The 25,480-nt window shown below is 34.3% G+C and overlaps 3 protein-coding genes across 16 annotated transcripts in view; all 3 read left to right on the top strand.

Moving 5' to 3' along the window:
• Positions 1-11,551, top strand: part of LOC127880323 (uncharacterized) — a 64,651-nt gene extending 53,100 nt beyond the window's left edge. For 9 of the 13 annotated variants that reach the window (XM_052427718.1, XM_052427720.1, XM_052427712.1 and 6 more), the window contains one exon: positions 258-568. In XM_052427718.1, the coding sequence (XP_052283678.1) occupies positions 258-536 (279 nt within the window). In that variant the 3' untranslated portion in view covers positions 537-568. The other 4 variants (XR_008049514.1, XR_008049515.1, XM_052427704.1 and 1 more) reach the window with 4 other exon arrangements.
• A 4,010-nt stretch (positions 11,552-15,561) lies between these two features.
• Positions 15,562-22,609, top strand: LOC127880321 (heat shock 70 kDa protein 12A-like). 2 transcript variants are annotated; one of them, XM_052427703.1, is made up of 9 exons: positions 15,562-15,662; positions 16,934-17,084; positions 17,667-17,813; positions 18,077-18,156; positions 18,269-18,407; positions 18,650-18,797; positions 19,605-19,739; positions 19,851-20,041; positions 20,330-22,609. In XM_052427703.1, the coding sequence occupies exons 3-8, from the start codon at positions 17,796-17,798 to the stop codon at positions 19,946-19,948; spliced, it is 618 nt and encodes a 205-aa protein (XP_052283663.1). In that variant the 5' UTR covers positions 15,562-15,662; positions 16,934-17,084; positions 17,667-17,795; the 3' UTR covers positions 19,949-20,041; positions 20,330-22,609. The 2 variants fall into 2 exon arrangements, with proteins under 2 accessions (XP_052283663.1, XP_052283662.1); XM_052427702.1 differs by lacking the exon at positions 15,562-15,662 and adding an exon at positions 16,153-16,284.
• Positions 19,967-25,480, top strand: part of LOC127878314 (heat shock 70 kDa protein 12A-like) — a 24,624-nt gene continuing 19,110 nt past the window's right edge. The window contains exons 1-2 of the mRNA XM_052424836.1: positions 19,967-20,041; positions 20,330-20,947. Of these exons, the coding sequence (XP_052280796.1) occupies positions 19,967-20,041; positions 20,330-20,947 (693 nt within the window). The remainder of the gene's footprint in view (positions 20,042-20,329; positions 20,948-25,480) is intronic.

Below are 25,480 nucleotides of genomic sequence, written 5' to 3'. Positions count from 1 at the left end.
GTTAACAACGTGTTTTAGGATTGACCTCTACCAAATGACACTTTCCAGGACATACGCCAGATTTCATAATTATGTGACACTGTATACTAAATTTTAAAAGTGTACATTTTTTAACTATAAAGTACAAAATACATATCGTTTATTTCCGAAAACGACATAATTGTTTGAAAAGGCTTAAGCTGTAGTCATTTTTATGAAGCATACTGATTTTAGCTAATGAAAATAGATATCATAAAGTCCTATCCATGTTTCCACAGGAGTTCCTGGAGAAGCGACTTCCGCGCACCCTGCACAAGGATCAGGTCACGAAGCCCGTCCGCTCGTTCATCAAGGCCTGCATCAAGCGTGTGCACGAGATGACCGCCACCAAACAGCCGCTGACCATCTACTGGCTACCCAAGGGCGACCCTATAGAGCACGAGAAGTTCGAGCTCGAGGGGAAAGCAACCGGACATTTATGCGATTGGACAGTGTGGCCGGCGGTGGTGAAAAGCGATGGGACGCTGCTTAGGAAGGGTGTAATTATCCCTATATAACGCGAATCTCCGGTGCTCAACACTGACTTCCGCTAGCTAGTTGGCCAGCATTCGGTTTATTTACAGGAGTTCTTGATGGATGAAAACATTCCAGCTGAGTGATTAGGGGCTGTAGACATGTGTTATACACAAAATTGCACACAGTGACCGATTTAACGTACATATTGGTTACATGGTTTACGTTTTTCTACCCTTATACATTATTTTATGTGCACTGATGTTAAGGACACAAAACGCTGTTTATTGCACCCATGTATACGTAGTAGTATGCGGATTAATTTTAACTGGTACTTGTTCATCACTTAGACGAATTTACTCTTTTTTTGTCACAGATTCCAGGCAAAAAAGAATATACAAAAATTCGGAATTATGCAATGGATCAAAAGTATTCCTACCCTTTAAACAGCATTCATGTTATGCCGAATTATATGTTCAAATGGACAACATTTTTTATTTTGAAATTCTATCGGACGGAAGCATGTGCTTCTGTTTATTTCGTTTAAATCGATGGTAAAACTTGGCTCACACATATGATATAATATAAGAAGTCAGGTAAAATATACACATGAGTTATGTAGTTATCAAGGGAATTGTCTGTTGATCCGTAGGTCTAGGGTCTATAAATCTTATTAACTTCTTAACTTCTGAAGCTTTTAAAACATGCAAAGTTAAATCATTAGAAAATATTTTTCAAGAAGTTCTATAACTGTGACCATTTCCTTTTTATTTGCACAGTTTATTGTTTATTATGTTTAAATTTCTGACGTGATATATTGTGTGTGCTGTATAATGCAGGAAAGCCGTTTAAACTTCTTCTAAGATATTGACTTGGAAATGTCAATTTATGTTTTCGATGCATATAACGACCGTTATTGAATATTTATATTTATATATTTAATTTGTCTAAAACTTGGTATCACACTCGGTAACTCTATGGTAACAACCACACAGTGATAGATATTGTTATTATGTTGGTAACCAATATCAATGCATATGTATACGTGCATATTATGGATGTATTATTTCTTTGGCGTCGAATTACTTTAAACACTCTTTATGACAGCCTTCTGTTCATAAAGGTGTCAAATCACTGCGTTCGTCTGATCTTTAAACTAGCATTTCATTACTTGCGCTATATTTTGCGAAATATGCATATTCACATGAAGTCGAGTGAAAAAAATACCAATATTTTTTTCGTGGAATTTCTAAATTATATTTCTATAAATAAGCGTATCTTCTGTCTCGATCTTACACTTATGCAATTTTATGAATAATTGTATATATATAATTTATATTCATTGACAACTTACTTTACAAAACAACGCTCTTAACATTAGTTCCTACCCATCTTGCAAAGTGCAAAATCACACATGTTGGTTTAGAAGCGGCACCAGCGGACATAATGTCTTTTGCAGCGAAATCAAAAGTTTGTTTTTTTTAGTGTGTAATTTAACTATTGTTGTACAGCTCAGATTGTGTAATGCGGTTTTGTGGCACTCTCAACGTTAAAACTGAACGATCAGTCAGTTGCCGTAGCTAGGTGTTTGCGTTGAAAGTCCCTTCATAATGCCCATAATGAGTCCAATTCTGGATAAATTGAGCTTAATGGATGTGTTTAAAGTTTCATCACAGATCAGCATGTCAGTGCACAATGGCTACAATTTGGCGACACTTTCCGCCTAGAGTTGATTTTCGTTTAGAAGATACTGCGGACTGCACAGGCTGATCTGGGATGAACATTTACGCACATGCATTGAGCCCAGTTTTCTCTGACCGAGGCTCTCACTCTTTTAATTGTTTAGTATTATTCCTGTACAATATATCGACTATAAACAGGTGCATTTGTTAAACTATTCGGGCGCAATCTACGTTGAAGCATTATATTCCTTGGACTAATAGAGGATATTTGTTGGATCCGGTTGATTATCGATTTTAATTCACGAGTGATCATAGAAAATAATATTTTCACGAGTAGCGCAGCCACGAGTGAAAATATATATTTTCTGTGATCACGAGTGAATTAAAATGGACAATCCACTGAATCCAACAAATTTTCTTTTTATTAAATGCATTTTTCACAGTTTATATACATTGTTTAAGAGTTTAACTAAAGAATTTTGCTGAGATAATGACGTCATTTCGTCAAAAAATGACGTCATTTCACAGTAAACAGTGAAAATTATCGATAATTTTCACTGATAATTTTCAATGTTTGAAACAGTGAAATAATCAGTTTTAATTCACTGATATTTCTCTATAAACCACCAGTAAGCATACAATAAATTGTTGTAATCAGTATAACACCCAAACATATTTATAACAAAGGTCCTGGCAGATGTCTTTACCTTCAGGTTACTTGTGTTGAAAGCCCTTGCTTATATGGCTTACATGCAAAACGCCACTGTCTGTTGGTTGGATATAATACGTTTGTTGCTGACTTAAACCGGTTATTGGTCGCGTTGTCGGAAGCATGGCTTACTGCATGTGCTTAAAGTTTCATCTCCGTTCAGCCTGTGCAGTCAGCACAGGCTGTTCAGTCACGAAATCTTCCGCCCACATTGGATTTTCTTTAAGAAAAGTCCTCCCTTAAAGGAAAATTCCATTAAATATGGGGGTGACCTGTTACGCTAATGAAATAAGCCCCGTGTTCCAAGAACGACGCTTATCCAATAGAGACTTTATAATGCCGAATTGGAACAGATTCCTGATTATACAAAGCACTTAATCATGCAGTCAATATTTGTTTGCCTTTTACAAACATGTGTCTAAATATAGAAAGAATATACATATCAGCCTCAAATTCCCACATTTCATAAAACTCTGTGTACTGAATCTCTTGGGAGATGAATATGTTATTGTATTGTGACTGATTTACTTCTCACAATATGATGTATGGAAAGTTTTACACAACATCATATTATTTGTCAAAACCGATTGTGAAGATGTCAATTCTTCAGAGAATCGTTTGAATATAAGCAACTTAACTTTGATTTGTTTCAGTTTGTCTTGAGTAAGGTGATAGTTTCCATTTTAAAATAAAATATTTAGTAACAGCAAACGCATTGTAAAAGTTGCAGATCCCTATGCTGAATTTACACGAAATTTCAAATCCACATTTTAAGGTAAGCTTATCAAAACTTCACGTCACTGAGAATATATAGATTTGTTAAATCAGTGAATAGATGCTTGTACGCATAAACATTCTGGAAATCCAATTATTATGGAAAAGAGTGTCAAATGTTCATATGGTGTTTAGTAATCATTCATGTTTTAAGTCATGATGGCATTGCACTTGTACATGTTGATCTCAAAATAAATCGGACTTTGCATTCTTCTTAAGTAACCAGCACGCCAATTTGCTTGATTATATCATGCATACAATTAGTGGTCTACGGAGCGACCGACTGACATACCTAACCGCCGAGGGCAACCGTTTACCACCAACACCACCACCACCAAAACCACCACCACTATATTGAGCATACGTTGTAAAAAGGTTTCAGTGCAATAATTGATTTAAAAAACCAGGTCAAAATGAATAATTGTCAACAAAATGCAAATACATTGACCGTTAATGTCTAAAATGCCATTAAAGGGATCTTTTCACGCTTTGGTAAATTGACAAAATTGAAAAAAGTTGTTTCAGATTCGCAAATTTTCGTTTTAGTTATGATATAAGTGAGAAAACAGTAATACTGAACATTTACCATGCTCTAATATAGCCATTATATGCATCTTTTGACGATTTTAAAACCTAAAAATTATAAAGCGTTGCAACGCGAAACGATTGAATAATTTGGAGAGTTCTGTTTTTGTCGTTAAATTGTGTGCAACTACGAAGATTGCATATATCAGGTATAAAATACGTTAAGTACGTGTACTCTGCGGAATAGCTCAGTAGGCTAAAGTGTTTTTACTTCAGGATTCTGGCAGGACTACAGGGGTCACTGGTTCGAAACCTGCTCCGGGCAATGTTCTTTTTCTTTTTTTAATTTTATTCTTGATTTTTTACTGGAGCTTTTACGATCCAATGTTTACATTTATCAATATAAAGCATTTAATGAATAAGTTAAAAAATGCCAAAATCTGTGAAAAGGCCCCTTTAAATCAAGTTAGGTTTTGCAAAACATTTACGAAAATCATTTGCTTCACATGTTAAATCTTATAATTTGTGCAAATAAACACACGCATTATTAGCTGGCTTCTAATTACAATTTCGCGAAGGAGTTATTGCCTGCAGTTGAAATGTTCATACATATCCAATGTGGAAGCATTGCGGCTTTATTTCCGGCACTCACGCTATAGAACGATATCTAATCCACAATATGTTTGTAGACACAAATTAATTTGTTACAAATCGCATTTTTGGCCAAGATCACGGGATTTTTTAATAAATCAATTCTGATGTATATCACATTTTCATAAGAAGCATAGAAATGTCTTTAATGCACTACATGTAGTTGAAATTCTTTAGAATTCATTGATAAAAAAAAACTTATATAAAGAAACCAGTGTGTTTACATCCATAAACGTTCAATTGTGAAATCCACTAAGTCACGTGATCCTGCACCCTGGTATCAATAGCGATTTTCAAATATTGCATTAACTAATATTAAATGTACAAGAAACATTTGTAGCATTACGCTTGTGGTATTTATTATTAATAAATGAGTTCGGAGTGTTACCACCGCCTTAAAACGCTTTCGACCTGTCGATATTATGGGAATAATTTATATAGTTTCAACCATAAAAACATTAATTCGATGAATACAAGTCGATAATAAGTACAGAATTGGATGGTTTATCTTGGCTGCTGTCATAGAAACCAAAACCAACAAAACACGATGAAGAATCCTCTTTTGACGGATTTTTACCCGAAACAAGTATTTAAACAAGTGATGCTACTAAGTTGATCTGCAGTTTTCAAAGTGTTATTGTAATCTATAAGTTTGGAATACAGTTGTGCTGGGAGTCTAGGCTGCTAGACAGTGCTGATTAATATGTTCATATTTATAATTCTTTATTGACGTTTCCTATTATTTCGCAGAGTATTTAAAGCTTCCGAGAAGTATTGTATAATGTCGGGGGAAGTGACATCTAGTTGGTTTCATTGAATGTCGGGGAAGTGACATTACTTATTGTAATGGGTTTCATCGCTCATTCTGATCGGCAAACAGTAGCGTGGTTGTCTCTGACAGATATTGCTTTAAGGACGAATCTTGCCATCGTGCATTTCCTTCGTATCCCATTATTGTCGATGAAATATTAAAGTTGCAGGGAAACTAAAGACATTTGAATGAGTTTTAAACCGCCTGGACTATTTTGCATTTGAACTGACTAATGGACGACTGAAGGAAGTGCAAGTTACGTACAAGGTACCTTAAAGGGGCCTTTTCACAGATTTTGGCATTTTTTAACTTATTCATTAAATGCTTTATTTCGATAAATGTAAACATTGGATCGTAAAAGCTCCAGTAAAAAATCAAGAATAAAATTAAAAAAAGGAAAAGAACATTGCCCGGACCAGGTTTCGAACCAGTGACCCCTGGAGTCCTGCCAGAGTCCTGAAGTAAAAACGCTTTAGCCTACTGAGCTATTCCGCCGAGTACATATACTTGAAGTATTTTATAGCTTATATAAGCAATCTTCGTAGTTTCACAAAATTTAACGACAAAAACAGAACTCTCCAAATTATTCAATCGTTTCGCGTTGCAACGCTTTATAATTTTTAGGTTTTAAAATCGTCAAAAGATGCATATAATGGCTATATTAGACCATGGTAAATGTTCAGTATTACTGTTTCCTCACAAATATCATAGCTAAAACGAAAATTTGCGAATCTGAAACAACTTTTTTCAATTTTGTCAATTTACCAAAGCGTGAAAAGATCCCTTTAAAATATCATTTGTGTTGTTCCTTCATACTTATTGATAAGTGTTAATAAGTGTGCCCAATAAATTTAATGACATATTGATTCTATAAATAAGCCGTGCTCTGGGAACATCGGACTTAATGCATTTGCCGACCTAGCTTATCCTGTACAGTCCGCAAAGTCTGACCAGGGGCGATTTTTTCCGGCGTTACTGGATTTTCGTTATTAAAATACTTTTTCTTCGCGAATAAATAACTAACAGCAGAGAGTCTCTTCGCTGATACAGGCTTGGTACATTTGTTCACCATCATGGGGCGGTGTGTCATGCGAAAGAAGTACGTCGATATCTCCAAGGTCAAGGTCAAACTTGGAGTTGCCAATAAATGAGCTTGTCCGGGCCATAACTTTGTCATTTATTGTTAGACTTTAAAATCATTTGCCACATTTGTTCACCATCATTGGACGGTGTGTCATGCGAAAGAATTTTGTCGATATCTCCAAGGCCATTGTCACACTTTGAGTTCGAAGGTAAAAAATGGCCATACATGAGCTTGTCCAGGGCATAACTATGTCGTTCATTTTGAGATTTTAAAATCATTTGGCACATTTGTTCACCATCATTGGACAGTGTGTCATGCGAAACAATTACGTCGATATCTGCAACGTCAATGTCACACTTTGAGTTCAAAGGTAAAAAATTGCCATCAATGAGCTTGTCCGGGTCATAACTATGTCGTTTATTGTGAGATTTTAAAATTACTCTGTCTATATGTTCACACTCATTGGACGATGTGTAATGCGAAAGAATTACGTCGATATCTGATACGTCAAGGTCACACTTTGAGTTCAAAGGTCAAAATGGCCAAAAATGATCTTGTCCGGACCATAACTATATAATTTATTTTGAGATTTAAAAAGTACTCTCTTCATTTTTCTAAATTATTGGACGGTGTGTCATGCGAAAGAATTACGTCGATATCTCCAAGGTCAATGTCAAACTTAGAGTTCAAAGGTCAAAAATGGCCATAAATGATCTTGTCCGGGCCATAGCTATGTCATTAATTGTGAGATTTTTAAATTACTCGGTACATTTGTTTGCAATCGTTGGACGGTGTGTCATGCGAAATAATTACGTCGATATCTCCAAGGTCAATGTCACACTTTGAGTTAAATGGTCAAAAATGTCCATAAATGAGCTTGTCCGGGCCATAACTATGTCATTCATTCTGAGATTTTAAAATTACTCTGTACATTTGTTCACCATCATTGGACGGTGTATCATGCGAAATAATAACGTCGATATCTCCAAGGTCAATGTCACATTTGAGTTAAAATGTCAAAAATGTCCATAAATGAGCTTGTCCGGGTCATAACTATGTCGTTCATTTTGAGATTTTAAAATTACTTTGTACATTTGTTCGTAATAATTTGACGGTATGTCATGCGAAAGAATTTCGTCGATATCTGCAACGTCAAGGTAACACTTAGAGTTCAAAGTAAAAAATGGCCATAAATGATCTTGTCCGGGCCATAACTATGTCATTCATTGTGAGATTTTAACATTACTCTGTACATTTGTTGACAATCATTGGACGGTGCATCATGCGAAAGAATAATGGTGATATCTCCAAGGTCAATATTGTCCTTTGAGTTAAAAGGTAAAAAATGTCCATAAATGATCTTGTCCGGGCCATAACTATGTCGTTCATTGTGAGATTTTAAAATTACTTTGCACATTTGTTCGCAATCATTGGACGGTGCGTCATGCGAAAGAATTACGTCGCTATCTGCAATGTCAAGGTCACACTTTGAGTTCAAAGGTCAAAAATCGTCATCAATGAGCTTGTCCGGGCCATAACTATGTCGTTGATTGTGAGATTTAAATATCGTTTGACACAATTTCACACTCATTGGACGGTGTGTCATGCGAAAGAATAACGTCGATATCTGCAACGTCAAGGTCACACTTTGAGTTCAAAGGTGAAAACTGGCCATAAATGATCTTGTCCGGGCCATATCTATGTCTTTCATTTTGAGAATTTAAAATTACTCTGTATATTTGTTTAAAGTCATTGGACGGTGTGTCATGCGAACAAATTACGTCGACAACTCCAAGATCAAGGTCTCACTTAGAGTTCAAAGGTCAAAAATGGCCATAAATGATCTTGTCCGGACCATAACTATGTCATTCATTGTGAGATTCTAAAATTACTCTGAACATTTGTTCACCATCGTTGGACGGTGTGTCATGCGAAATAATTACGTCGATATCTCCAAGGTCAATGTCACACTTTGAGTTCAAAGGTCACAACTGTCCATAAATGAGCTTGTCCGGGCCATAACTATGTCGTTCATTGTGGGATTTTAAAATTACTCTGTACCTTTGTTCGCAATCATTGGACGGTATGTCATGCGAAAAAATTTCGTCGATATCTGCAACGTCAAGGTAACACTTAAGAGTTCAAATGTAAAAAATGGCCATAAATGATCTTGTCCGGGCCATAACTATGTCATTCATTGTGAGATTTTAAAATTACTCTGTACATTTGTTGATAATCATTGGACGGTGTGTCATGCGAAATAATTACGTCGATATCTCCAAGGTCAAGGTCACACTTGGAGTTACAAGTTAAAAAACTGTCCATAAATGAGCTTGTCCGGACCAAAACTATGTCGTTCATTGTGAGATTTTAAAATAACTCTTTACGCTTGTTCGCAATCATTAAACGGTGTGTAATGCAAAAGAATTACGTCGATATCTGCAACGTCAAGGTCACACTTTGAGTTCAAAGGTCAACAATCGCCATCAATGAGCTAGTCCGGGCAATAACTATGTCGTTCATTGTGAGATTTTAAAACTATTTGGCACAATTGTTCACACTCATTGGACGGTGTGTCATGCGAAACAATTACGTCGATATCTGTAAAGTCAAGGTCACAATAGAGTTCAAAAGTAAAAAATGGCCATAAATGATCTTGTCCGGGCCATAACTATGTCATTCATTGTGAGATTTTAAAATTACTCGGTACATGTGTTCACAATCATAGGACGGTGTGTCATGCGAAAGAATAACGTCGATATCTCCAAGGTCAAGGTCACACTTGGAGTTCAGAAGTCAAAATTGCCATAAATAAGCTTGTCCAGGCCATAACTATGTCATTCATTGTGAGCATTTAAAATGACTCTGTACATTTTTTTTGTTCACAGTCATTGGAAGGCGTGTCATGCGAGAGAATATAAGAGTTCAAAGGTCAAATGGCCACACATGATAATAGCATAATAATTCTTAAAAATCGCCATAAATTAGCTTCTCTTGTTTTGTGAAGACAGCATGCAAACTATTATGTGTCAATGCAGCATGTGGGTGTATAAGTCACGTCAGTGACAAAGCTCTAGTTGTTCTTATGTAATTTAGACGTCATAGTGAATTGTTTTGAAAATATTGTTAACTCCAACCTTAATGCGACATAAAGAGCTTGTATCGCATGACACGAAGGTTTGATTTGTGCCATTACTGACAATTTATGGCTTGTTTTCTTTCCAACCTTCTATAAACTGTGTGAAGTAAATATGTTAATACGCTTCTGCCATAAACGCGTGAATGTATCAAATGAGCATGCAACTGTTAAAGCCATCCACCTTGAAATGAAGTACATGTTAATCAATACTAATAGATGCAATTTTAAGGTGTGCAAAATTGTCATTTAATCTATTGCCTAGTTAGCAAGTAATTTTTTTATTTTTTTTTTACATTTTAAAACCGAAAGTAGGATTTCTATACTTATATGTCCATTTCGACAAACGCGATTAATTTTAAGTTTTAAAGCACACACAGACGGATTTCTACCTTGTAACCACCATATATATTCTAATTGAGATAGATAAAATTAAATCTATAGCCTACTGAGCAAGATATTTATTATTTTCAAAACGGTACCTCTTTTAAAACCGAAAGTAGGATTTCTAGACGTATACGTCCATTTCGACAAACGCGATTATTTTTAAGTTTTAAAGCGCAAAAGGGAAGGATTTCTACATTGTTACCACAAGATATATTCTAATTGTCATAGATAAAATATGTTTCTTATTTATACTAAAATTTACTATGTCATGTATTTCATTTCAAGGTGTGTGGCTTTAATAAACCATTGCTTAAAAAAGCTAGATTTTAAGATCTAATTTCGCTATTTGAGAGTAGTTAGTGTCCTCATCTTCATTCTTATCGTTGCAGCTAGAAAGATAGTTCCAACTGAAGTCCCAGCCAAGCTCCGGATCGATGGACAACGAGCAACACATAGCGGACGCGTTCGCCAACATCCACAAGCACGAATGGCAGGATGCGCGCGCAGCTCTGAGCTCTTCAAAGCATGAGGAGGAAATAGTCTACTTGCTCATGAGGATTGTACGGGGGGGGGGGGGCTGAATTTATTTTAATGCTTGAGTGGCGATTCGAACCTGTCAACCCTGAGTTCTGGCACAAGTCTTTTACCTCAAGATCTCAGATCTCGGATCCGCTCATATATTGCGTTGGCTTAACGATTACTATCACCACAGAAAAGGGGGATCAAATTATATATTTTTATGCGCTCTGACAATTGTGATGATGTAGTATCTAAATTCTCTTCCATGCCTGTCATGTTAGCATTATCACCCCGTACTTGTACATTTTTGATAAGATATTTAGTATTATTTCCATCACAAAAATTCATCATTCATAATGGGTAATTAATAATATATTGCACTAATATTGTTCGTTATTTTACATCTCTGTATAACATAAACCCTAATCCAAATGAGCCTCGCAGTGTGAAAAGGGTGTTTAATGCAATAAAGGAAAGTTTTCCCCCAGATTAGACTGAGCATTTCGCACAGGCTATTCAGGAACGACACTCTTCATTTGTATGATATTTTTCGTTTAAACAAAGTCTTTTCTTAGCAAACATCCAGTAAAGGTGGACAATTTCGTCCATGATTTGCCTGCTCGACACTTTACACACAAGCATTAAAGACCCGTTTAAACAGAGCAGGGCTCTAATATTTATGGTGTGTTGTTTATTCAGTTCGTGTACGACATGTGTACAGAGGACGCTTGGGTACACCGCCATACCCACAAACACTCGCCGTCACAGGATGACCTCGAGGTAACACTGTCCTCTATAACAACACAAACGTTGCAAGGACATATTCGTTAACAACCTGTTTTTGGATTGACCACTACCAAATGACACTTTCCAGGACATACCCCAAATTTCATTGTTATGTTACACTGTATACTAGATTTTCGTTTCCTCTTTCGGCGCACAGTTACTTGTGGACACATACAAGTGCATATGTTTATGCCCCCGGTAGGGTGGCATATAGCTGTTGAACTGTCCGTCTGTCCGTCTGTCAGTCTGTGCGTCCGAAACTTTAACATTGGCCATAACTTTTGCAACATTGAAGATAGCAACTTTATATTTTGCATACATGTGTATCTCATGAAGCTGCAATTTTTGAGTGGTGAAAGGTCACGGTCAAGGTCATCATTCAATGATGAAAACAGCATTTCCGAAATGGTTTAATAAACAGGGCCCCGGATTTTAATCATCTACTCCAAAGCCATATCGAACAAAGCGACGCAAATATTGACACCATTGTAAAAAATTTAACCAATATTGTAAGAGATGTGGCTGACCAATTATTTGTTAAGCCCGTTAAAAAATATCCTCAATTTGAACGACACACTTTATCGGATAGCGATCAATGGTTTGATCCAGAATGTAAAGAAGCGAAACGATCGTATAAAGATGCATACATAACAACTCACATAGTGATAGAGATAGAGTAAAAGTGTGTCAATTAAAAAGTACTTTTAAATTAATCACAAAAATAGGCGTAAGGCGTACAATCTTAAACGCTATAAACAATTCGAAGATCTTAAACGGAACAAACCCAAGGACTTTTGGAGGTACTTTAGATCCCATAATACATCAGGTTTCACAAGCAACACGTCACGTAATGATTTTAAGAATCATTTCCAGCAAATGGTTTCAAATGAAAATTTTACTGATAAGCTAACGCAGACGATTTTAATTCAAACCATAACTTCGACCACTTTGACAACGTATATGTGGACCTTGATAACCAAATGACATATAATGAAGTCATTAAAGCTATTGCCGTCTTAAAGAAATATCAATCGCCTTGCGTTGATAAATTGCTTAACGAATGCTTTATAGAAGCCTGCGATATTTTGGCGGGCTACATTACAACGATTTTAACATGATTTTATATTCAGGCAAATTCCCGTTTTCTTGGACTGAAGGGAGTATAATCCCTATACATAAGAAGGGTGAAAAATCTGATCCTAGTTATTATAGAGGCATCGCCTTATTAAGTAACTTCGCAAAGTTGTTTACATGTGTACTCAACCAGCGAATAACAACATGGTGTGAAATAAACGATGTTATATCTGACGCGCAGTGTGGGTTTAGAAAAGGCAGATCAAAGATAGATGCAGTTTTCATACTATCAATATGTAAATATGAATAAACGATTGTATTGTTGTTTCGTAGATATGAAACGTTGCTTTGATTCAATATATTTAAATGCACTGTTATTAAAGTTATACATTAAGTCCAATTTGGACGGCAAAATGTTGCGCATAATACGCAGTATGTACAAGTCGGTCAAAGCATTGTAACACATACTCGGAGTATTTTAATATAGCAATTTGACTAAGACAGGGGGAGATAACATCGCCTATACTTTGTTCTCTTTTCTTGGACGATCTTGAAATGTTTTTACAAAATAGACATAATGCTGGAATAAATATACATGACATATGCTTAATTCTACTTCTGTTTGCAGACGATATGGTTGTTATAGGTCAAACGCCGGAAGACCTACAATTTTCTATCGACCGTTTATATGAATATTTTAATACCTGGAGTTTGCAAGTTAACATACCAAAAACCAAAATTATAGTTTTCCGCAAACAAGGAGCTACAAAACGTAATGAGCGGTGGGTATATGGTAACGAAAACATAGACATTGAGAACGACTTAATATATCTGGGTGTAACACTTAATCATACAGGGAAATTCACTCTTAATACTAACACTTTGCGTGGTAAGTGCTTTAAAGCACTCAACGTATTGTTATCCAACCTGAAAACTTACAGTTGTAAACCAAAGATAGTCTTACAGTTATTTGATGCTTTTGTGTCTTCAATTATCGCATACTCGTGTGAAATATGGTGTGTTTTTTAAAGTGTAGCGAGTTGGAAAAATTGCACCTTAAATTCTGCAAAGCTGTTCTTGGTGTCAGAAAATCAAATTCAAGTGTAGCCGTTTACGGTGAACTTGGTAGATAACCGTTGCATATTAACAGATATGTACGTATTGTAAAATATTGGTTTAAAATAACTAAAAGCTAAACTATTATATTACGATACATATTGGAAGATGGTCTAATTGCCGTAAATGATAATAAACTGAATTGGTTTGGGAGGATGAAGGACTTCTTATCTAAATACGGATTTTATTATGTTTGGTCTAATCACTCACACATCAATGAGGTTAATTTTTGTCTTTGTTTAGACAAAGAGTTATCGACGAATACTTACAAGAGTGGAATCGAGATAATAGGGTACTAATTGTATACAAAGCAATAAAAACAACATTTTCATTTGAATCATATTTTGAGACGAATGTTTCAAGAAATTTAAGAACATCTATTACGAAATAAGATAGATTGGAACGAAACTTGCGACTCTTCCAAATATGTGACAGCAATAAAATAGAAGATGAATACCACTTTTTGTTGAAATGTTCTAAATTTGCCCAAATTAGAGAAAACCACATTAAAACCTATTATAGAGTCAGACCTAGTATGCTCAAACTCACATAATTATTCACTACAGAAAATAAAAATGAAATGCTTAAGTTAGGAAAGTTCATTTCAGAAGCACTCAAAAATTCATAATCGCTATACCAATAATAATGTATAATTTATTTAATGTATTTAATTTATAGTTTACAATTTATATCAAATACATTATGACATCATGTGATATGCTATATTTGAACATGTATTGTTTTTAGTATATGCTGATATAGATATTGCATTCATATTAAGTATATGTATAATTCGGTACTGTGCCGATATCTGATTATGTGATTGTGATTCGAATGTATAGTGTGTGCTCCTTCGAAATTATAACTATTGTTATATTTTGAAAATATTATTATATTTTACTGATTATAGACTATATGCTACATATACACAAAGTACAACTATAATTCGTAATTGTACCATTGCTACTTAAATTATATGTGGTTTGGATTCGCACTGTTTTATTGTATGCTCCTTCAAATTACAATTAATGTTTTACCTTAATGATTATAAATGTATTAAAAAGTATCCATACGTAGCAATATAAACACTGTTAACATGCGATTTAAAACGATTCAATTATCCGAAAAGTTCATCTATTACTATTTTATAACATTTCTGCTAAATCAACTTACTATATTCATGTATTTTGTATAATTATTTTTGTTAAACACTAGAAACTGTCAAGTGTATGTGTAATAAAATTATGTTCTGTTCTGTTCAAATAATCAGTGATGCGTTTAAGTCGATGGTTATTTTTATGTGTTGTTTAAATAAAGATACAGTAGAAATATCGCACGTTGAAAGGTCGACATAAGAACAATTGTTGTATTTTGTTGAATTGTATACTATTAATTGATTGGATATTTGAAAGTTTACCATTATGAAATGTGTATGTTTAGAATGAACTGTTCAAAGTTGTGATTTCTTCTTTGATTTTAGTAGTATAGTGCAACCTTAAAAATAGGGCTACCAAACGATTTTTCAGACTTTACTTTGACAATATAGATGACACTTTGTTCCAATAAATTCCCTAAAACTTTACTTTTTGTCGATATATTTTTACACATATATTTATATGGTTAATTCACATTGAATCGCTCACTATAATAATGCTCTAGCCTTGCTCGGTAATCTTTAAAATTGAATACGGACCCGCTAGTGTAATTGAAACAACATAAAGTCGCAAACTATTTTTTCGCTAATATTCTAAAGATCAGCTTTCTTAAACACTGGTTCCGCTGTTGCATTTAAAAATCATTGCGACGAGTGGAACCAGAACAAGTTCAATTTAGGTTATAGCATTCACGGAAAAGTAGACAATATACTTCCGCCTAGAGCAATACTTGGACAACATTGAAGTCTAGTTTATGGAATGGTAGGTATAATGTTTTATATTGTTGATTTGTTGTCTCACTGTATTCAACATTCGTACTAAACATTTTGTTTAGAACTATCCTAACAACAAATTCACGCTAGTATTTAAAACATGTCTGCAATCCGTTTGAAAATATTGGATATCGAAACTGAACGGATATTAAAATTTCTGAAATAAAAACCCCAAATCTTGATAAAATTTGACCTTTATATGGAATAAATCGTTTTTTCTAAATTTATGTTTGCGAGCATGCGTTACAAACCTTAACATTTTAAAATGTGATATTGTTAAAACTAAAATCATTAAATACATATATCTTTTCGTTTATTTCAATTAAAATCAACGGCTCAGGTAATGAACTTCAAGTTTCGAACTAAAATGAGCAAATTGTTTATATGTTAGATATATTTTTATAAACATTGGCGACAGTTACAACACTTTTATAACATAAATATATAAAAAAAAAAGTGCAATACACATTCGAAATCTTACAAGGAATTATTTGGGTTTATTCAATCAATAAACACGCGAAATCTTACAAAGAATGATTTTGGTTAATTTACTTCCGCCTACAGAGATCTCCTTGTCCATAGTCTTAAGGATTAGTTATACTTTCAACATGGTATGGTACTGTTTTTGTTTTATATATATATATATATATATATATATATATATATATATATATATATATATATATATATATATATATATATATATATATATAATTTGAACATTATTTACAACTCGAACATGGTATCATTTTGTTATGCAGATAGTTTTTTTAAGCTGTATTAATTTCTAAAGACCATAAATACATTTCGTACGATGAAATCGAAACTAAAAGTGAATAACAAAGCATAAAGTATCGTAATATGATCATTTGAATTAATTAGTTATTTTTTTTTATTTATTTAAAATTGCGAAGATCTATAGAACGCAAACTAACCACTGCTCATAATTGGATCAATTAGATACATTCAACAGGAGTATTTTCGAGCATGCATATAAAATATTTCTTCAAAATTTAATTCTAAATTGCTTTCGACAAGCAATAACAGTAAACCATTGAAAAGCGAGAGTTCCATTTGGCTCCTATTTGGGTTCTTTATAAACGTTAAACATGAGTTAGCCCTTAATGCACCTTCCGACGTCACATACGATTAATATATATTCTAATAATACTATTTGGATCGGGCCTTAAACCTGTCGTTCACTTGACTCCGGGTGCAAATGTATCAAATGCGTTTATATGAATGTTCTGTTGTTAATAGGCTGCAAAAGGAAAAGCTTTAGTGGTTGCCGCGATCGATTTTGGGACGACCTACTCGGGCTGGGCGTTTTCATTTAAACACGATTACGATCGTGATCCGACAAAAGTGTCAGCAAAAACATGGAGTGGTGGCCAGCTTACTTCCTTAAAAGGTTAAATAAGCTTCCCATTATAATAATTCTTAACAAAAATCTACTATAAATTATGTGTTATTGTAGATGTAAATTTGATATAATACTATTAATTGTTATATTTATATGGTCAGATTTCAATTTAATAATTATATATTCACTGCATCTACATATTGTATCAAACATTGTCAGTGGTCGTTCTTATATGTGTATACAAAATTGGTTTGACTCCAGTTTTATTTGTTTTTGTATGCTGTGCTCTTGAATGTTTTGTCATGCTTTGTATTGTGAATCATTCGCTTACCAAACACCTTTTTAATCTTGACGACAGTCTCCACTACCCATATGTCTGGCCTTTCGATATACATATTTTTGATGGTTGTCTAAATTTATATGCGAGCACAAATCTACTTTATACTCAAATATTACACTTGAATATCGATTACCGTAATATTAACCTGTGTGTTTATACCAAACGTTTAGTTAATCAATTTAAATGTAAATACATGTAAATAAAATTATAACCAAATAAAATCATTACGTTGATTATCGACTTCCATATATTAAAATATGAACTTTTGAAATGAATCCTGTTTGTTCCAGGTCCTACGTGTATAAATAAAACCAGACGGAAAGACACTTGAGGCATTTGCATATGATGCAGAAACTCGCTACAGTGAACTGAGCGAAAACAATGAACACAAACAATGGTTCTACTTTCGAAGGTTCAAAATGGAATTGTGGAAGAAGGTAACACTATAGAAATAGCACGTGTAAATAATGAAGTATAAGATGTGTACAGTTTAATTTTAAACGATAGTGCATGTCCCCTCAAAAGTAAATTAATATATTGGTCTTAAAACGATAGTGGAAAAACATTTGGTTTTACTATACAATGCTAAGTTAAAACAATCTGGTCTAATATAAGACTTCAAAATAGATTAATAAAAAGAAACGTCATTAATAAACCAATGCGACATTGATAAAGCAATTTGCGTTCTTTGTATTTCTAGTCCATACATAAAGACACAGTCTTAGAAGACGAATGTGGCCGAGAGCTTCTAGCATTGACAGTGTTTTCCCTTTCAATCAGGTACGTCAAGAATGTTTAATTGAAGACTCTGGATAAAGTGTGGAGGTTAACGCGTACTATCCAATATAGAAAACACTCTTAGGAATTACTTATGTATCTTTATTAACATTAGATTCATGAAGGATGACCTGTGCAAGATATCGGAAAGTCAAGTGGCAGGATTGAAAGCAGACGACATTCACTGGGTCCTTACCGTGCCTGCTATTTGGAATGATTCAGCGAAACAGTTTATGAGATTGGCTGCGGAGCAGGTATGCATTTACATAGCTGATAGTACAATAAGTAGCAGAAATGTTCAGGATGTTTAGTTTCATTTATGCATAAATGATGATTAACGAATTGTTGTATGCGATGCGCCCATTAATGCATTCCATTCGTTTCATGACTATTCATATATACATTCCTCTGTGGAATTAGAAATTCATTTACTTTTCGTACATTACCAAACTAATAATTATTATTGTTTCATGTTAAGTTTTCTTTATCGATTTAGGCCGGGATTTCATCAGACAAGCTTACCCTTGCACTTGAACCAGAAGCAGCCTCACTGTACTGCAGACATCTTCCTGTCCAGAAAGATGGGGAATCAAGTCTTTCCACAATGAGGGCTGGAAAGAAATATTTAGTTCTAGATGCAGGAGGTGCAGTTCTCAAATATTTGCATTATAATAATATATATATTATCCTTAATAATAGTAATAATAATAATAATAATAATAATAATAATGATAATAATAATAATGATAATCATTAGCGCTTTCACATCGTATTCGTTTTTATGTCGTTGATATTTATGTATTATTTATTAAAGCCCTGCTGTCCAGTTTTGAACAACACATCATATGCTCTGAGCAGTATTATTACACAACTACATGTTTAATAGAACTAATACATGCCATAAAAACAACGTACACATATGAACGTTATGCAAAAAATAAATAGGATATATTAACAGTTGCAACAACAACATCGATACATAAGGTTTATGTTCCCGCGTAGAAAACGCAATTATGGATTCGCCTTCCGAATCATGTAATTGTAAAATACGTCCAATCACTCTTATATACCTTATAAGGTCATCACATACTTCACTCGGCAGCCAGTGGAATAACACAGCAATTTAGCCCCGCTTTTTATGTAAACTTAGAAAACTCAGATTCAAGTATTGTGGTCGACATTTACTACTTCAAAATCAATTATGTTGCACCTGGATTACTGTTGTGTACGTTTCAATGATCGGTCTTTTTAATATAAGGAACATACTTGACAAGTTCATAGCACATTCTCAATTAACATTACAGTTTATATTAAATGACAGGTTTGAAGACAATAGTAAATCAAAACATATCGAGTTCAAATATTTTGGCATAAAGTACCTTTGTTTTAACAATAGCATTTCTCAATCGTTTGAACACCAATCATACCACCATACAACTCGCCTATTTAAGGTGGAACAATTGATATTACGGTCCATGAAGTATGCACAGGAAATAACCTTAAAGAAGTCCACAAAGCGAGCGGAGGTGACTGGGGAGGAACGAAAGTTGATGCAGCATTTATGGAATTTCTTGGAAAGATCACAGGTACAAAATACCATATTTGTTTTGAGTTTTCTCTTGACTGTGTAATATTTTGTTTATGATTATGCGGTGCATGTTTTGTTCTTATATTTATATAACTTTATGTTTTTATAGATAAAAAGGCGATGCAGAAATTCAAAGATTATAACATGGAAGACTACATTGAACTTCTTCGTGATTTTGAGATAAAGAAGAGAGCTATAGACACTTAAAAACCTAGTAAAATAACCATGATTGATCATGTGAAAGATGTAACAGGAATGACATTGAAAGACAAACTGCAATCATCGGGTTACGGAAAAAAGGTAGGTGACATGAATGAAAAATCACACAACAGATCAAGTTTACGAAATTCACTTCAACATTGCTTTTTCAAAACTTATTTTCTAGTAGTTATGTTTATGATGTCCGTTCAAGAACGGTGAGACATTGCCTACACCTATATAAAATAATGCAAGGTTTTTAGTGGATACGTATTTCGCAAAAAAGAACGACATTCAACAAAGATCATGTATTTATATATTCAATTTCTTTTTATCCATCTTGTTTCAAGTAAGTAGTGTCGATAAATTATGGTATGGTTTTGATCATAGGTTACGCTGGCCGGGGATAAAATTCGCTTGGATCCAGATATAATGCGTTCGTTCTTTAGCACATCTTTGACGCAAATCATCGAACATGTCTCTGATTTGCTACGAAAAGTAGAATGCAGGGGCGTGGAGGCCATATTGATGGTTGGGGGATACTCCGAGTGCATGCTTCTCCAAGAATCCATCAAACAGCGGTTTTCGCATCTGAAAATCATCGTTCCACCCGATGCAGGGCTTGCTGTTATGAAGGGTGCGGTCATATATGGTCATTTCCCCATGGCCATTACCGAGCGCGTTTCAAAGTATACATACGGTACAGATATAGCAAAAATATTCATCGACGGGGAGCATCCTTTGTCTAAACGTATAATATACAAAGATGGTTCCATTCGGTGTGAAGATATTTTCTCTAAACTTGTTGAAGTTGGAGATACGCTTGTTGTCGGCCAAGCACAGAATGAAGCATCATATACACCAGTTTTCGATGATCAGAAATCTATGAGTGTGGAGATATTTGCTACTAGTGACAAAAATCCAAAATTTACAACCGATGTCGGATGCCAGAAAATTGGCGGCATTGATGTACCACTTGCCGGAAGTGGGACCAAGCGGTCAGTTAAGGTTCGCATGATTTTTGGTGGTACTGAAATTACAGTAGAGTGCCAGGAAGAAGCTACGGGAAACATCACACTGTTGCCAATTAACTTTCTGATTTAAAGAACTTTTCGTAAAAGGACGGAATATCTACATTCGAACATGCCCATGTACACAGTGTTTTTGTATTTGCTGTAGTGGCTACAAGAAATGCAGGTCAGTTTTCATTTCGTTCAAGGTTCGACGTCCTCGTCTGAAACTGACTAAGTAACTTCAACAGCTACACCGCCCATCAATTAAAATCACCCATAACTTGTTTTAAGAATAAATTCCAGGAATAGTTAACCTTAAATGTGTTTACTTGAAACTTTAAGTGTGAAGTAGTAACAAACTTTAGCATCAAATACATATCAAACTTATTGTTTGTGTTCTGACATTAATAGGTCTCTTCTGTTTTCAAAGTATCAAATAACACATAAGAGCTGATCGCTGACAGCTTGTGTTACATTAATAACGTTCAGACACGATTCAGGATTCTTTGCAAACATATCATTTAAAAATGGCATCGACACCTGCTTTATAACAGTTGTGCCATTTTTTGTTTTATTTATGAATGTATTTTATTCACTGTACTATTGTCGATTATCTTCATCCTTTTATTTTGAAAATGGTTTGATACAGGTTTATTGTATTCAATGCTTTTTCACTTGATTATACAACCATTTTGAAACACTATGAAAGTGTGTAAAAATTATTGTATTTGTTTATATTTTGGGTTTTGGGTTTGAAATAACCTTAAGGGACCTACTTAATATAACTCGTATACTTTCCATGTTATATGCGAGTGTATATCATCTAAATTTGAAATTCTGTTGAACTAAGCAATGTACTTTGCTCAATGGAACAGCAGTTAAACAGCGTTTCTAAATAACTATGAGTTATGTTGTATACCTTGGGTTTTCGTTATTAACCTATTAAATGCTGTAGTATAGTCCGTGTGATCTAAGGCGCGTGACCAGTTTTAATCCCGGGGCATAATTTGAACAAGCTTTGTACATAACCTCTAGATGATTCAAAATATCAAAACTCTAGGCACTACGCATTTAAGTTAGAGAGAAGATGTTTGCTACTGTGTTCACTGTATACATATAAGAGTAACAAGTTGCTAGCAGGGTTCGGCAAATTTTCCCCCCATTGGGGATGCTTTGCTCAAATTTACTACAATACTAATATAACATTTATCATGTTAAAATACAGCTCTGGGACTTATAGATTACGTGAAGAAATGTATTTTAAATGATTTTTCGATATAATTACTCTCAATAAATCATAAATTGCCGATCACTCTGTCAGTTTAGACCCAATGGTGATTTTTCTACAAAATGTGAGTCATGATTTTGTAATATTAACAATAAACGAAGGAACATTTGATAACGAATTAATATCCTAACTGGGACTTTCTCACCACCGATGTTGATTTTGAATTAAGAAACACAAATAAAATTTCAACGAAATATATTTGTTTTAATGTCTAAACACATTCATCATATCGTATTTAAAAAAAGCACTTCTACTATGTCCATGCACTAAAAAGTCGTTTTTGAGATTTGTTGACATTTAAGTGTATGATGTTTACTTTCCTGTCCCTTTCGTACAATTACAAGTACATGTTCATGGGTTAAATCGTAATTATTCATGGCAAAAAAACGAACATGTAGGTACACAATTGCGTGCGCATATAGGGCACTTGTATGATTATGTAAAATGTATGTAATGTATATAAATAATATAATGTTATTTTCAGTTTATATTGATATGTATCCCATGAGTAAAATAAATAAATTCACGACAAAGCGTGTCTGGTCGATTATATTTTGATCGTATAACGTTGGTATTTCGGAATAGAAGTGTATACTGTGCACTGAAGACGAAAGCAATTTATCAAAGTTTTCATATAAGCGCATGTCTTTTGACTTATCTGGGTCAAGAACATCGTCGTTGTGAGTTGTGTAAGGGTATAGCAGCCAAAACAGACCAGGGGTGACCGACATTGATTATGTTAAGTTAATTTGGCCCACGTATGTTGATTTTTTTAACCGGATATCTACGAACCAGTGAGCAAATATACATAATACGCCTTCGCAAATGCCATATATAAAAAGACTCCTCATCTGCATTAACCAAAAAGCAAATTTGTTTGAGAAAAGAAGCCCTCGCGAAAGTAGTTATTGTGTCCCTTTATGGCACAACTGACGTAAAAAGCAATACAATGCGATCTTCATTTTATAAAGGGTATCTGTAAAAAGAACATAAATGTTTTACTGTTAAAGAAATGTCGGACTTAAATTTTTTCATCTCGTTACTTGCGAAATATAACCATGGTTCGAATATTTGAAAAAAAAATCGCCCAAACATCCAAGTTGTCTTATACAAAGTATCGCTACTGTTACCATTAAAAGTCGCCAGTGAACAAGCGACCAATGCTCTCCTCTACCAAGTATCGTTACTATAAGCATAACAAGACCCCATGGTCTCCGTAGCCTAGTGGATATGGTGATCGGAACGTTACGGTGTGATCTCCACTCCATCTCCATCTCAGACAAAGGCACCAAGAAAGGGTTATAACCAGGTCTCGAACTCGAGAGCGTTTCAAGAAGCCTGAGACTAAAATAAATAGGTATTAATTAATCAGTTTAACTATAACCATGTTCAATGGATAAATATAGGGTGGTTATAAGAAGAATAGGTTCTTGTACACATTGACCTGCATACGAATCATAATACATGTATGTAATATGATTCATGCTCACATATATATCAGGGCAATGGTATATATCTAAATTGTGTTCATATAACATGACCTAAGATTGTTATTGTGCGCTTAACTGCATCATAGTGTTCAACACAAGTACTTAATATATGGAACTGTACCACGAACATCCTTTCCACTGCAATGGCATAACAATACATGAATACCAACTGTCTGTTAAAGCGTAGACCTTTTAGAGACAAGGGTGTTGTATGACACGTGTAGAGTTGATATGATGATACGTGTGTGCCAAGTAATTTCAAAATCAGAACAAGATAAGTATTGATGCAAAGCATCAAAGGGCGTCAGGAATTTCAGTGTAAAAGGCACTCAATGAAGTTACATGGAACGATTTTTTTTCTACTATAGGTGTTGAGTACTCATTGTTATGAAAACACTGTAAAAGTTTGAAAAAAAAATGAATGAAAACTGTAAATTGTATAAAGAAGCTGCATTTCACAATACTTTGAAATTTAGTAAAAGATCATAATAGATTTATTGCTACGATATTCATCATTTTCAATAGGTTTCGAGTAATACTGATATAAAAACACTTAACAAGTTTGGAAAGATTCAGACGAAAGTTGTGAAATCTTTTAAACAAGTGGAAATTGTTTATTTTGTAAAATTGAATAGAAAAAAATCTGGACTTATTATCCCGATGTTTCTCATTTTAAATGAGGTTAAAATGCTCATTGATATGAAGACACTGTAAGTTTGGAAAGAATCTGATAAAAAATGTTGACATAATCACCTAACCAAGCAGTTTTTCACTTTTATTTTTAAATTCAAAGAGACATAATTCTGTACTTATGGTCCGATATTGCTCATTTAGAGTTTGGGTTGGGTCCTCATTGATAAAAAAACATGTGAAAGTTTGGGAACAATCGGATGAAAATTTTGGACTTTGAACAAGGATTTCAAAATTTCTCAAATTCTAAGGAAGATAACTATGGACGTAATGGTCGGATAATGCTAAAGGGCCCATACCACCTGGATAGTAATACGTGACGCGCTTCGCGCTCTGTATGTGGTTCTTAAAAATAACTGCGAGGAGTGCTTGACTCTAGGGAAACGGCTTGCTGGGACACAGCTCCTCATTGATTAGCGACTGCTTCCTTTATCGCAACTCATTGTTACAATCAATAATACGTGTCGCGCTTCGCACTCTATATGTGGTAGGGACAGACCTATGATAGACAACCATAATAATACATGAATAATAGATGTGTTGTTTGCATTTATTTGTTAATATAAAAACACGTGTATTTTTTATAAGATATTTAAGTGATTTAAGAAATTTTAATTAACGTTGTCACCACGTTGCATTTATTAATTTTAATAAAAATGTCCAATTGTAGTAAAATGGATTTTTAAATGTCTACATAAAATAAAGCTTTATTATATGTATTAACCAGACCGAAAAAAGTGTCAGCCTGCCGGAACCCGGGATTGAACCGTGGGCCTTTAGATGACTGTTGCGTAAACAACTTCAGTCTGACGCTCTCCCAACTGAGGTATTCCGGCTGCCATTCACTTATGTACTGCTATTTGGTGAAGTTGTGTATAGCGATCGTTATTATATGTCTATTAATAAACTAATACATTGTACGTTTTCGTACCAATACGCCTTCCAATAAACTTGCTTGCGCGATAGGTCGTCAAATATCGTACTACATTGATTCTCCACGAAATAAGCAAATTAGAAAAAACACACAATTAATATATTTTGATTATGTTTTGTTGTTATA

The sequence above is a fragment of the Dreissena polymorpha genome, chromosome 4, assembly GCF_020536995.1.
Source record: "Dreissena polymorpha isolate Duluth1 chromosome 4, UMN_Dpol_1.0, whole genome shotgun sequence".
NCBI lineage: Eukaryota > Metazoa > Mollusca > Bivalvia > Myida > Dreissenidae > Dreissena > Dreissena polymorpha.
The sequence above is the reverse complement of the archived record's forward strand: the minus strand, read 5'-3'. Positions and strand labels throughout refer to the sequence as shown.

Bases quoted from the DNA above. Each gene is read 5' to 3' on its own strand.
- LOC127880321 (XM_052427703.1), top strand. The intron at 18,157-18,268 runs GTACGTCAAGAA...TATTAACATTAG, and splicing joins GTGTTTTCCCTTTCAATCAG to ATTCATGAAGGATGACCTGT. The intron at 18,798-19,604 runs GTGCAGTTCTCA...CGCCTATTTAAG, and splicing joins TTTAGTTCTAGATGCAGGAG to GTGGAACAATTGATATTACG.